The sequence below is a fragment of the Heptranchias perlo genome, chromosome 8 (genome assembly GCF_035084215.1).
Source record: "Heptranchias perlo isolate sHepPer1 chromosome 8, sHepPer1.hap1, whole genome shotgun sequence".
Taxonomy (NCBI): Eukaryota; Metazoa; Chordata; class Chondrichthyes; order Hexanchiformes; family Hexanchidae; genus Heptranchias; species Heptranchias perlo.
This window is the reverse complement of record NC_090332.1, coordinates 6,325,805-6,338,129: the sequence shown is the minus strand read 5'-3', so window position 1 is coordinate 6,338,129 and position 12,325 is coordinate 6,325,805. Positions and strand designations below refer to the sequence as shown.

At 48.4% G+C, this 12,325-nt stretch overlaps 1 protein-coding gene across 1 annotated transcript in view; it reads right to left on the bottom strand.

Moving 5' to 3' along the window:
• LOC137324294 (NHS-like protein 1) overlaps positions 1–12,325 on the bottom strand; it is a 224,082-nt gene that overhangs the window by 12,681 nt on the left and 199,076 nt on the right. Inside the window, exons 4-5 of the mRNA XM_067988436.1 lie at positions 5,334–5,526; positions 1,385–1,516 (exon numbers count right to left, since the gene is read on the bottom strand). Coding sequence (XP_067844537.1) covers positions 1,385–1,516; positions 5,334–5,526 — 325 coding nt within the window. The remainder of the gene's footprint in view (positions 1–1,384; positions 1,517–5,333; positions 5,527–12,325) is intronic.

Sequence of the window (12,325 nt, the reverse complement as noted above, 5' to 3'; positions counted from 1 at the left end):
GAGTCACTCAGCCCGACAACGTGAGATCAGTATTGCAGCCCCCCCACCCTCCATACTCCCCTCCTCTCCTGAAGGCTCTAACTCATTTTGGGGTACGGTTCCAAGGGTCCTGGTAGTCTTCTGGCATACCAAGTGTCCGTCCGTCACGTTTGAACCTATGTAGTAAGCAACCGCTGGGGCTGCTCGACTGTGGAGGGCATCACAACGATGATCCTGGGCTCGCCCGGCGCCCATCCATACACACACTTTGCAGTAGCAGTTCACCACCTAAGTGATCACGAGCAGGGGGCCAGGCAGATTCCCCCCCTCGCTCCCCTCTCACCCCCCCCCCCCACCCCCGTTCCATTCAGCAGTGCTGAGGCTAATTACAGCCTGCCACCAATGTCCTGACTGAGACCAGTTAACCCTGCAGTGATCGGGGGCTCGACCTGGGATCTTGCCCTTCATGACTCACTCAGTTACTCTTCACCTGTCATCGGGATAAGGGAGCGATGTCAACGCAGGGGGAGCTGTCGCACAGACCGGGCCCTCCCGCCGTCCGAACTAAACGAGCGGCAAACGTGAATGCACATTTTGTCGAGAAACTCTGGCAGGTCGCTGTTTATACAGAGGACGAGGCCCCACCGTCATCCTGGCTACAACTGATGAACAAATCCTACACTCAGCGGATTAAAACATCTTTCAGTAGCACTGAGGGCCAAAGTGGGAGAAAGGATTTCATCATCCACAATACGCCGGGTAAAAATACCTCAAATAAACGGAGGGAAAATAGATCTATTTTCATTTCCTGTCTTCTCTCTCTCCCCCCTCTCTCCTGAAGACAGTGACTCACACCAGGGTACGGCCCGAATCGCGAGTGTCAGTGAGTCAGCTTGGCCATCTCCCGCTCGAGGCCAGTCCTGCCCTCACGGTGGGGGGGGTCACCGGGTAGCAATCAGGAGCCCTGCGGGACTGAGGTAAATTCTAGTGTCCCCCACCCCCCCTAAACTGGTGAAAGATCAGTCCACTCAGTACAGACCAGCTTGTGGTCCTGGATTCTTATTGGGCAGCGCTGAACCGACTGAGCCATCGGTGGGGGGTGGGGGGAGGAGAGAGCTCTCCTGACATACAACTGAAATGTTTCGCGGAACAAGAGCTAAGGACAGTCTGCTGCACGGCGCAAAGAACCTTAAACGTTCTCAGTCACTTCCTTTCCCTGTCCAGACAACACTGTTACCCCTGGAACTTTTTCTCTGCTGGCTATCAGACTGTATTGGTAGGAGACAGATGAAAGCTACTGGTTAGTACGCACACACGCGCGCACACACACACACACACACACACACACAATCACAGATGAGAAGAGGGTAGGGAGGGATGTGAATACAGTGCTGATCAGCCATACCTAGTTCCTTCTGGATGTTCTCGGGCAGCCCAGTGATTGTCTTTCTCCGTTTGATTTTTGCCGGTCGTCTCAGCGCGGTGTCTGAGCGAACGAGAGACCGCCTGGTGCCTGCCTGGCGGTCGAAGCTCTCCCCTGATAGGAAGCAGCAGAGCAAGCAAAGCAACCGTTACTACACATGCACGCACAGGTACCTCCCCCGCGATCTCTGCGTCCCCTAACGCCTTCAAAGGGCTGGCATGCCTTGAACGCCGGGGTATGGTAGCATAGTGGTTGTGTTACTGGACAGGCAAATATTCCTCCCTCAGCCAACACCACCAAGAAAACAGATTAAGTCATCTCATTGCTATTTGTGGGATCTTGCTGTGCGCAAAACGGCTTCACATCAAAGTAATCATTGTTTCAGGGGATGTCTCTGCGAGACATAATAAGGCGCTATGTAAATGCAAGTCTTTATTCTTTCCTCTCCTCGAGCTCAGGGGTACTCAGGCCAATTTGGTGATGTCGTGGTTATGTTACTGGTCTAATAATCCAGAGGCCGTGAGTTCAAATCCCACTGTGGCTGTTTGAGAATTTGAATTCAGATTTAAAATACCTAGAAATAAAAAGCTGGTATCGGTAAAAGTGACCGTGGGGCTGTCGGATTGTCGTAAAAAACCTGACTTGTTCACTAACGCCTTTTAGGGAAGGAAACCTGCTGACCTGACCCTAAGGTAAGGACTTAAATGTGACTCCAGTCCCACACCAACATGGCTGACATCTAAGTGCCCTCTGAAAGCGGCCTAGCAAACCACTCAGTTGTATCAAAACTGCTATTCTCAGGGCAACTGGGGATGGGCGATAAATGCCAGCCGTGCCAGCGATGCCCACATCCCCGAGAATGAATCTGTTTTTCTTTGTGTTAGTCAAATTTTCCTTCCACCCCCCTCCCAATTTGCAGAATTTTTCTGTCCCACCCCCTCGATCCCTCCCTCCCTCCGTGCGTTAGATATTGACATGTTTTTTTTTTGCGCTATGCCCCGCCGCAAAGCTCTGTTCAAAATCCCGTGACCCGTTCGCTGTAAAACGGCACAGAACGAGAACCAGCCTTGCGACCGTTGAGACATCCTTTGAAGGAAATGTGGAAAAATACCTTGAGGCAGGAGGCGCAGGGCAGTGGGGAACAAGCAGGGCAAGTGGGATTAGTTCTTGGACTGCTGTAGCAAGGAGCCGGTAGCAACATAATGGGCCGAATGGCCTCCATCTGTGATGTAAACTGCAATGATTCTAAGCCACATGCCAACTACTATATTTCAAACTGATCATCCAGTCTCACATTTCAACTCTTGAAACCCGGCTTGCTCTCATATGGACAGCATTCCCTCCCCCGCTATCACCCGACCAGACCCAGTTCAGCTGGGACCATTGCGACCAGTAACTATAAAGGCAGCTTCTCTCGTCAGGTGAAATAAGCAATGCCACAGTATAAATCTGTCACCCAAAACCAGATTTAGTCAAGACTAAAGAGTCTTTCCTCTTTCCATTCATTTTCTCACCTTTTACCTGTATACAATCTCACAATGCCAGCACTGAAAGGTCTGTTCTCTGTATACATTCCTTTCACCACCCCCCCCCGCCACAAGCGTACTGAGGGAGTGCTGCACTGCCGGAGGTGCCATCTTTCGGATGAGGCATTAAACCGAGGCCCTGTCTGCCCTCTCAGGTAGACATAAAAGATCCCGTGACACTATCTGACGAAGAGCAGGGGAGTTCTCCCTGGTGTCCTGGGCCAATGTTTGTCCCTCAACCAACATCATTAAAACAGCTTTTCTGGTCGTTACCACATTGCTGTTTGTGGGATCTTGCTGTGCGCAAATTGGCCGCCATGTTTCCTACATTACAACAGTGACTACACTTCGAAAGTACTTCACCGTCTGTAAAGGGCTTTGGGAAGTCCTGAGGTCGTGAACAACGATGTATTAATGCAAGTCCTTTCTTTAACAATGCTCTGACCCAGAGGTGAGAGTGTTACCAACTGAGCCAAGCTGACACTGATTTTCATCTGAAGGGACTCACTTCAAGCCCTGAACAACTGAACTTAATATGGCTGAGCATGTTAACACTTATCAGTACACATGCTTAGAAGGAAGAGGAGAATGGATAAACCGGAGGAAGGGGTCCAGCTGAAGTAAATGTGGATTAATTATTGGTGGTAAGAAATCTTTTACTGTCATATGCAAACAGGAGTCACAGGAGCAGAGAAATTCAACGAGGACCGTACCTGAGGGGAGGGTTAGTGAGTTGTTATGATCTGGAACGCACTGCCTGAAAGGGCGGTGGAAGCAGAATCAATAGTAACTTTCAAAAGGGAATCGGATAAATACTTGAAAAGGAAAAATTCTATGGGGAAAAGGGCAGGGAAAGTGGGACTAATTGGATAGTTCTTTCAAAGAGCCAGCACAGGGACGATGGGCCGATTGGCCTCCTTCTTAGCTGTATGAGTCTATGATTCTAAGGAGATACCTGGCTGCTTTTCTGCATCTATTGTAGGCAGATTTCTTTTGTACATTTCGTGAAATAGTGGAATTAGAAAAAAAAAGACCTAAACAAATCGAACACGAGAGTTTCTGGGACTGACCGAAAAGCTTTGTAAACGTAAAAGGAAAACAGCCAGGAGCGGGGGTTCTGAACGGCAACATGCTGGAGACGGCTCAAGATCTGAAAGAGGAGGGGCAGTTTAACATTATAAAAATCCCGGGTGTTGAATAGGTTCGGCCCTGCCTCTGTCAGTACTACCTGGAAATATAAAGCCGAGCCTCCAGGATTGTCCTGGAGTCTCCAGGAATTAAAGATTCATCTCCTGGACACTGCTGCGAGCAATCCCGGGAGCAAAAAAAAAATCATAGGGGCGTTTAAAAAAAATTGCGTGACTTTTCATTTTCTTTGAAAACTTTTGTTTATTAGTTATGAAAATATTGGGAGTCGGGGGGGGGGAAGGAAAAGGCAGTTTGATCGGGCGGGGCGGTTGGAGGTGGGAAGGACCATGTGATGAAACCTCCAGGAATACGTCCAGCCAGAGTTGGCAACCCTAGGCACCGACTCACCTTGTTACTATGGCGGAGAGTCCTGGGCAAGCTGGATAAATACACGAGGGAGAAAGGAATAGAAGGATATGCTGATAGGGTGAGATGAAGTAGGGTGGGAGGAGGCTCGTGTGGAGCATAAATACCGGCATGGACCAGTTGGGCCGAATGGCCTGTTTCTGTGCTCTACCCTCTATGTAATTCGATGAAACTGGGGGTGGCAGTTGCTGTAATGTGGGAGGGAACTGTAGGCTTTTTGAGTAAGGATGGGTTAGTTGGGCCAAAAGGCATCTCTCACTATCTTCCCTTCTTACGTTTGCCTAGGTTACTAATTTGGGTGGGACTCAAAAAGGGTCTCACTTTGAACTCATCTTTTCTCCTTCGGACACCTTGCGATCTCGTCATTTTTTGTTTTTGTTCAGAATTACAGCCTTGGTATTTAAAAAAAAATATTCTACATAGAACTGAATCAAATTTACAGCACAGAAACAGGCCATTCGGCCCAACTGTGCTGGTGTTTATGCTCCACACGAGCCTCTTCCCACCCCTCTTCATCTCACCCTATCAGCAAATCCTTCTATTCCTCTTCTCCCTCATGCTTCCCACTTAAAGGCATCCATGCTATTCATCTCAACTACTCCACGTGGTAGCAAGTTCCACATAGACTGTATCTCTATTATGTCACTAACATACCCAATGCACCATTCAGGGTTTAGCCCAGAGGTTCCTGTTAATGGATATTAAGCACAGTTTTGGAAATCAAGCACTACACTATGTAATCCATCAATCTAATTAAAATGGCTACATTCACTGCTGCCTGCGATGTAATGATGTTGCCACCCTCCCCTCCTACCCCTTATGAGGAGCTGTTCCCCAACTCCACCACATACCTGTTACATTTATTGGGATGACATCGGTCTGCACTGCCTGGGCCTGTTGGCGCATCCTCTCCTCTGGGGTGGGTAACGGAAGGGCCTTGGTCCAGTTCGTCTGGACATCGATCTCGGAGAGGTCACCGGGCACTGGGGTCTTGGATCTCCTGGAATAGAACAGCTTTTCTTCGTCTGCAGATGAAACTGTGGCCTTTATGAAGAGCACAAAAAGAGTTTTAGCAAACAGGAAAAAGACCATTCGGCCCAACAAGCCCATCCCATTTATTGACCATTCTCACCATGTCCCTCATTCCCTTCTCTCTCTCCGTAGCAACAGGAGGAGGCCATTCAGCCCCTCGAACCTGTTCCGCCATTCAATTAGATCATGGCTGATCTGTATCTTAACTCCATCTATCCGCCTTGGTTCCATATCCCTTAATACCCTTACCTAACAAAAATCTATCAATCTTGGTTTTGAAATTTTCAATTGACCCCCAGCCTCAACAGCTTTTTGGGGGAAGAGAGTTCCAGATTCCCACTACCCTTTGTGTGAAGAAGTGCTTCCTGACATCACCCCTGAAAGGCCTAGCTCTAATTTTAAGGTTATGTCCCAGCAACGTATCCAATTGTCCCTAACCCCATTGATACTGCTCGCTTCAACGGCCTTTCCTTGGTAACAGGAATCGTTTCTCCCTCCGTTCTATTTCCATCAATTTTCTCTCCCTCTCTATAGACATTAACTCCTTACGAGCCACCAGTCATTCTCACCTACTTTACCAAGTGGCCACCCTTCATGTGTAAGCTTCGATAGTGAGTGGGGGAGACCATCACACCCGAATCCTGTCCTCATCTGATAGCCACACAGCTAGCCGACGTGGTGGGGGGGTCGCTTAAAGTGATCAGGGAGGACAGCCCTGGATGATTTGGAGTGACTCTGCCAACTGAACCCAGGGATCTTCCTGCTCTTTACAGCTCAACTTCGGCAGCTCCTCCCAAACCCACGACCTCCACCACCTAGAAGGGCAAAGGGCAGCAGGTGCATGGGAACAACATCACCTCCAAGTTCCCCTCCGAGTCACTCACCAACCTGACTTGGAAATATATCGGCCGTTCCTTCATCGTCGCTGGGTCAAAATCCCGGAACTCCCTACCTAACACCACTGTGGGAGAACCTTCACCACACGGACTGCAGCGGTTCAAGAAGAAGGCCCACCACCACCTTCTCAGAGGGCAGCTCAGGATGGGCAATAAATGCCGGCCTTGCCAGCGATGCCCACATCCCGAGAATGAATAAAAAAAACTACTCACTGACTTAACCAGCGGAGAGGCCGTGGGACCCCTACCTCATGACACAATACCCTCTGGTTGAAAGCTCTCCCTGACTTTCCCTCTCACTCCTGATTTTAAAACTTGTTCCCCCGGTACTATAAAGAAAACAAATCTCTCTTGTTACTGCAGGTGGTTTTGCTCCGTTTAAAAAACAAAATAATGCCGGGCTCCTTTCACCTCTGATGTACAGACGATCTGCTATTCCCGATATTCAACGCCACAGGATTTTGGCAACTGAATGTGTTTTTATCTTATAGAAATTTAAGGCACAGAAGGAGGCCATTCGGCCCATTGTGTCTGTGCCGGCTGAAAAAGAACTATCCAGCCTAATCCCACTTTCTAGCTCTAGGTCTGTAGCGTTGTAGGTTATGGCACTTCAAATGCACATCCAAGTACTTTTTAAATGAGTTGAGGGTTTCTGCCTCTACCACCCTTTCAGGCAGTGAGTTCCAGACCCCCACCACCCTCTGGGTGAAAACATTTCTCCTCAGCTCCCCTCTAATCCTTCTACCAATTACTTTAAATCTATTCCCCCCGGTTATTGCCCTCTCTGCTAAGGGAAATAGGTCCTTCCTATCCACTCGATCTAGGGCCCCTCGTAATTTTATACACCTCAATTAAATCTCCCCTCAGCCTCCTCTGTTCCAAAGAGAACAACCCCAGCCTATCCAATCTTTCCTCAGAGCTAAAATTCTCCAGTCCTGGCAACATCCTCGTAAATCTCCTCTGCACCCTCTCTAGTGCAATTACATCCTTCCTGTAATGTGGTGACCAGAACTGTACAAAGTACTCAAGCTGTGGCCTAACTCGTGTTTTATACTGGTATTTCAGGGTTTTTGGCAGTTTTTTTTTAGGGGGGGTGGGTATAGCACTATGCGATTCCATCCATTTTCTTTGTTTTGTTAAGCTTGAACCTTGCTGATCGAGGAGCTCACCAGTCTGCTGGTGATTGTAATCAATCGTAAGCCGGCTCGTTTGCTGCACATCCTAATTACGTCCACAACGGAGACTGTGGCCAGTTCAATATAACCCCCGCAGCACCCCCCACCCCGAACATCAATTATACTAACAGCAAACTTCATCCGTTACCATGCACGTGATAGAGGGAGCTGAAAGCAGGCAGCAGCAAATGAGAAAGCAAAGGCATTTCTTTGTTCTGCTCACATGAAGCCACTGGAGTTTAGGGTGATCACCTGTAACCTGAGACTGCTCAGCGCCAAACTGCTGCAGGTATCGAACGGGCGAGCTGGCAGCACCACTGTCTTCATTTTGGGACAATTGCTTTCCACGTAGAGGCACCTCCATCAAGCCCAATGGACTGACCCTGTGTTTCAGAGACTAATTAATCATGGGGGGCATCACAGGCAAACCCGGTTCTATCTTCCCCCGCCCCCTTCTCCCCCCAGCGGGGGTGACTGGGTAACGATCAGGATGGCAGCCCCTGGCTGGATTTTTCCACCAGTGAGTGGAGACTGTGCACTTCTCTTCCTCCAAATGGGAAGGGAAGGGTTTAAACAAAAAAAAACAGAGGCATCGCCATGGGAACCATCCAAAATCTAGGGTCTCTGCCTGTCCTCTCAATTAGGGGACTGGGACTTGCGGGAGAGAAGGACCTGCCAGTGAGGGGGTCACTTTCATCAGGACACATGGAGACGGCTTGTGACGTTACATGGGTGCATGTGTTAGTTGAGTGTGAAGGAGCGGCTCCAGTGTGGTCACGGAGAAGGGAGACCATTCAGGCCATCTTAATTCAACCAGCCGTAGAAAACCAAAAGCTGCCCGGGTTTCACCAGCCAATTATTTCATAAAAGGTTTTCACCTCCACTGCTCTTGCTGGAATTCGACTCGATACGGTGCTCACTCTTTGTGTGAAGAGGAATTTCCTGACCTCAGTCTTGTACTAGTTTGATTCTACTGAAAGCAATATTACCTTTTCCATTACAATATTTATCCCTCAACCAACATCTCTACAAAAAAACATTATCTGGTTATTTGTCTCATTGCTGTTTGTGGGATCTTGCTGTGCATAAATTGGCTGCCGCGTTGCCTACATTACAGCAGTGACTGCACTTCAAAAAGTACTTCATTGGCTGTTGAGCACTTTGGGATGTCCTGAGGTCATGGAAGGCGCTATGTAAATGCAAGTCTTTTTTTTCTTTCTTAACTATCTTACATGTAAGATTACCATTTAGATACCTGCTTTCCAGGCTGAAAAGCCCAAGTTTCTCTCATACCTTTCTCACAACTCAGCTCCTTGTTAACCCCCCAACCTCCTCCTGTCACTCACGGCAAGCCTCTGCTCATTCCCCTCCCACTGCTTCAGTTCAATCGCTTGTCATATTGCACTGTGCCGCATAATATCGAGTGATTGGAAGCAGGAAGTCAAGAGGGACTGAGGTAGGAAGAGAGGCGCATGACAAGCGACGTAGAAACCCCCCTCCTCACCCCCGTCAGTCTCCCCACCCCAATCAACGGAAACCTTTCGGACGCACACACAAGCGCCTCTGTTACAAAAGCTTTCGGCCGTAAGAATCCGACAAATGATTTCTGCGCAGCAACTGCGTTCCTGAAACACACGGTCCAAACCCCTACCAACGGCCAATGGAAACACCACAAAGCTCGCAGCTCTTGGACACAGCGGCCTGCCTAAATCTGCTGCCACTGCCGTCTGTTTCTCAGGATGGTCTACTTTGCCCCTTTGGATGGGTTGCTGTTCAGGATGACTGCCTGCTGGCAAACATTGGATGGCAGCCAGCCAGATGAGGGCAGTGCAACAAGGCTGACCCGACAATGCATCCAAGGTCCATGCTGTGGGTGAGAGGGCAGGAAGACAATTTAGAGCGCAGTGCTCATAAATACAGACTACCGGCCACTTATGACCCACCTCCCCTTCTCCTTGCTGCTCGGTGCAGCTCTGGGCCCTCCTTTGGCGACCTGCCCAGTGCTGGGATTCAGTGCTGTTTCCTCTCCTTTTACTGTCCGATGAGCAGTTGTATTAGGAGGTCGTGCTATCCCAGAATCCATAGTGCAAGTGAAAGGACTCTATTAAACGTATTCGGTGTTAATGGAATTATATTGGTCCCGATCTTTTCCTCCTAATCTTGTGGGAACAATGCCTGGTCTGTACTCACTAATTACCCAGTCCTTGATCATTATAATAAAATGATTATTTGACTTTGTTTGTTATTTGATTTTGATTTGGTTTCTTGAAAAATAAGGCGCACCCTAACCCTCCCTTATAAAAAGGGGCCTAAACACCCAAAAAAAAATTACCCAGGGTGGTATATTTGAAATCAAGAGCTTTGGGAACTGCAGGTGTGGAGAAACATCTGGAGTATTGCTGAGAGAAGTCCGAGCGTAAAACACTGATTGTTAGTTAGTTACACTAGTTTAGAATATATCCCGAATTGTGTTAGCAAAAATTTATTTTCAAAATAATATTTTTTTGAGGTTTGAATTTGAGTTTCCCTGATGGGTCAGTTGGCAAAGAGAATGTGTAACCGAGGTCAGAAGGTCACATGCTCCATTTGTGGTCTGTGTTGATCTAACTGATCCCCAGCCAAATTAGCTTTAGGGGTGATATCGTTGGCTTCAATGCCCCAGGATTTAAGTGGGGGGGGAAATCAGCCAGGGTTCCACAATCCTGATCACTGCCCAGTGACCCCGCCCCCGCCCACCCCCAGGGAACATACATGGGTGTGCACATCATGTGAGGCCATCAGGGTCAAATAGCCTGCTGACACTCGCTGTCGAGGCATATGCATGAAAAATGGAGGGTGCTGGGCAGCCATGGAGCCTCACCCCAACGAGAATCGGAGCTTTCAGGACAGGAGCGGGGAAAGCGGGGGTGGGTGGGGGAACTGGTCAGGGAGGGGGGAATAAAAGCAATAGATGGAACTTGGCAGCAGCTGTGGGCTGTTTTTGGGGAGCAAAATACAACGTCAGGCCAAGCGGTTAGTGGTTGCTGCATTGATTTGGCATAAAGGAAATCGCACCATCTTTTTAATCAGAGGGAAAGGCGAGCAGAGTGTTTCTAGCAGAGGGTTAAGGTAAGAAAGTCAACTGGTACAAAAAGCATGGTGTCGTACAATGGATCAGCAGAGATCCAGTGCTACGGAAACCACCAGGAGAGGGAGAGATTGGGCAGACGAGGGGGAAATCACGGGCTGCGAGGAGCTGCAGGCATGGCCGAGACAAGCAAAGCAGTTTGCCGCATGTAGTAAGTGTGTGGAGTGTGTACCTGGTCATTCCATGAAGTCAAATGGCAGCAGACACTAAGCCAAGACTGACTGAGACAGCTTAAGAGGTTAGAATGCTGGAGTGAAAGAACAGAACAAAGGAGAGAAAGATCGAAAGAGAGTGACTAAAATGACCGCAGACAAAGAAACAAAGGTGCAGTTAAAACCCACAGTCAGACAGTGTGCTGTACAATAGAAACAGATAAGCATGTCTTTTTAAACAGGTTAATAATGCCTTTGTAAAGATACCAAGTAACTCCCTATGAATGTGTTAACACACCACAAGGGAGTGTCAGTCAGTTAAAGGAGCATTCGGCCTTTAGTTGCTGCTTGCAGAATTTTAAACATTTTGATTTTAACACTAAGGTAATGCTTGCTCAAACCCCGCCCCCAGAAATAATGATTGTGAAGGAGGCTGATGCCCAATCCTGGCCAAGTTAAACCACATATCTGTTGTTAGGATGTAGGCAAACTGGCAGGGCAGCATTTATTGCTCATCCCTAGTTGTCCTGAGAGCATTTAGAGTCAACGGCAGCCACTTATAGCAGAACTGCAGTCACATAGAGACCAGACCAGGTATGAGTGATAGGTTCCCTTTCCTGAAGGACATCAGTGAACAATTTATTCACTTTCACACTTGCCACGGGTGAGGATTTGAACGCATGACCTGCTGGGTTGGTAGTCCAGTACCGTAACCACAACACCACCTACCTTATCCCATGGGAGAAGTGGTCTGACGTTAGTTATCTTGAGTGTGAGCCGTGGCTCAGTGGACAGCATTCTTGACTCTGAGCCAGAAGGTTGTGGATCCAATCCCCCACTCCAGAGACTTGAGCACAAAATCCAGGCTGACTCTTCAGTGCAGCACTGAGGGGGTGCCGCACTGTTGCTCTTTCGGATGAGACATTAAACTGAGGATCCATCTGCCCTGTCAGGTGGATGTAAAAGATCCCATGGCACTATTTTGAAGAAGAGCAGGGGAGTTCTTCCTGGCTAATATTTATCCCTCAACCAACATCACTAAAACAGATTATCTTGGTCATCATCACATTGCTGTTTGTGGGATCTTGCTGTGAGCAAATTGGCTGCTGTGTGTGTCCTACATTACAACAGTGACTACACTTCAAAAGTTCTTCATTGGCTGTAGAGTGCTTTGGGACGTCCCGAGGTCGAGCTATATAAACACGAGTTCTTTCTTACGGCATGATTCAGGGCTGTGGGTCATGGGGGGAGAAAAACTTCCTCGATTGGAAATCGCGCTAAATTGAGAGAACGAGTTGGACTGGTGAAACTCTCCTAGTTTAACGGAAACTTTGTGCTGCTAAAATGTTCACTCTTTTCACACGCATTCCAGTTACATTTCTTCCCTCAAATGAATGTGGTCGCACTCTCACCTTTCAGTCAGAAGGTTGTGGGTTCGAGCCCCAGTCCAGCACAAATTAT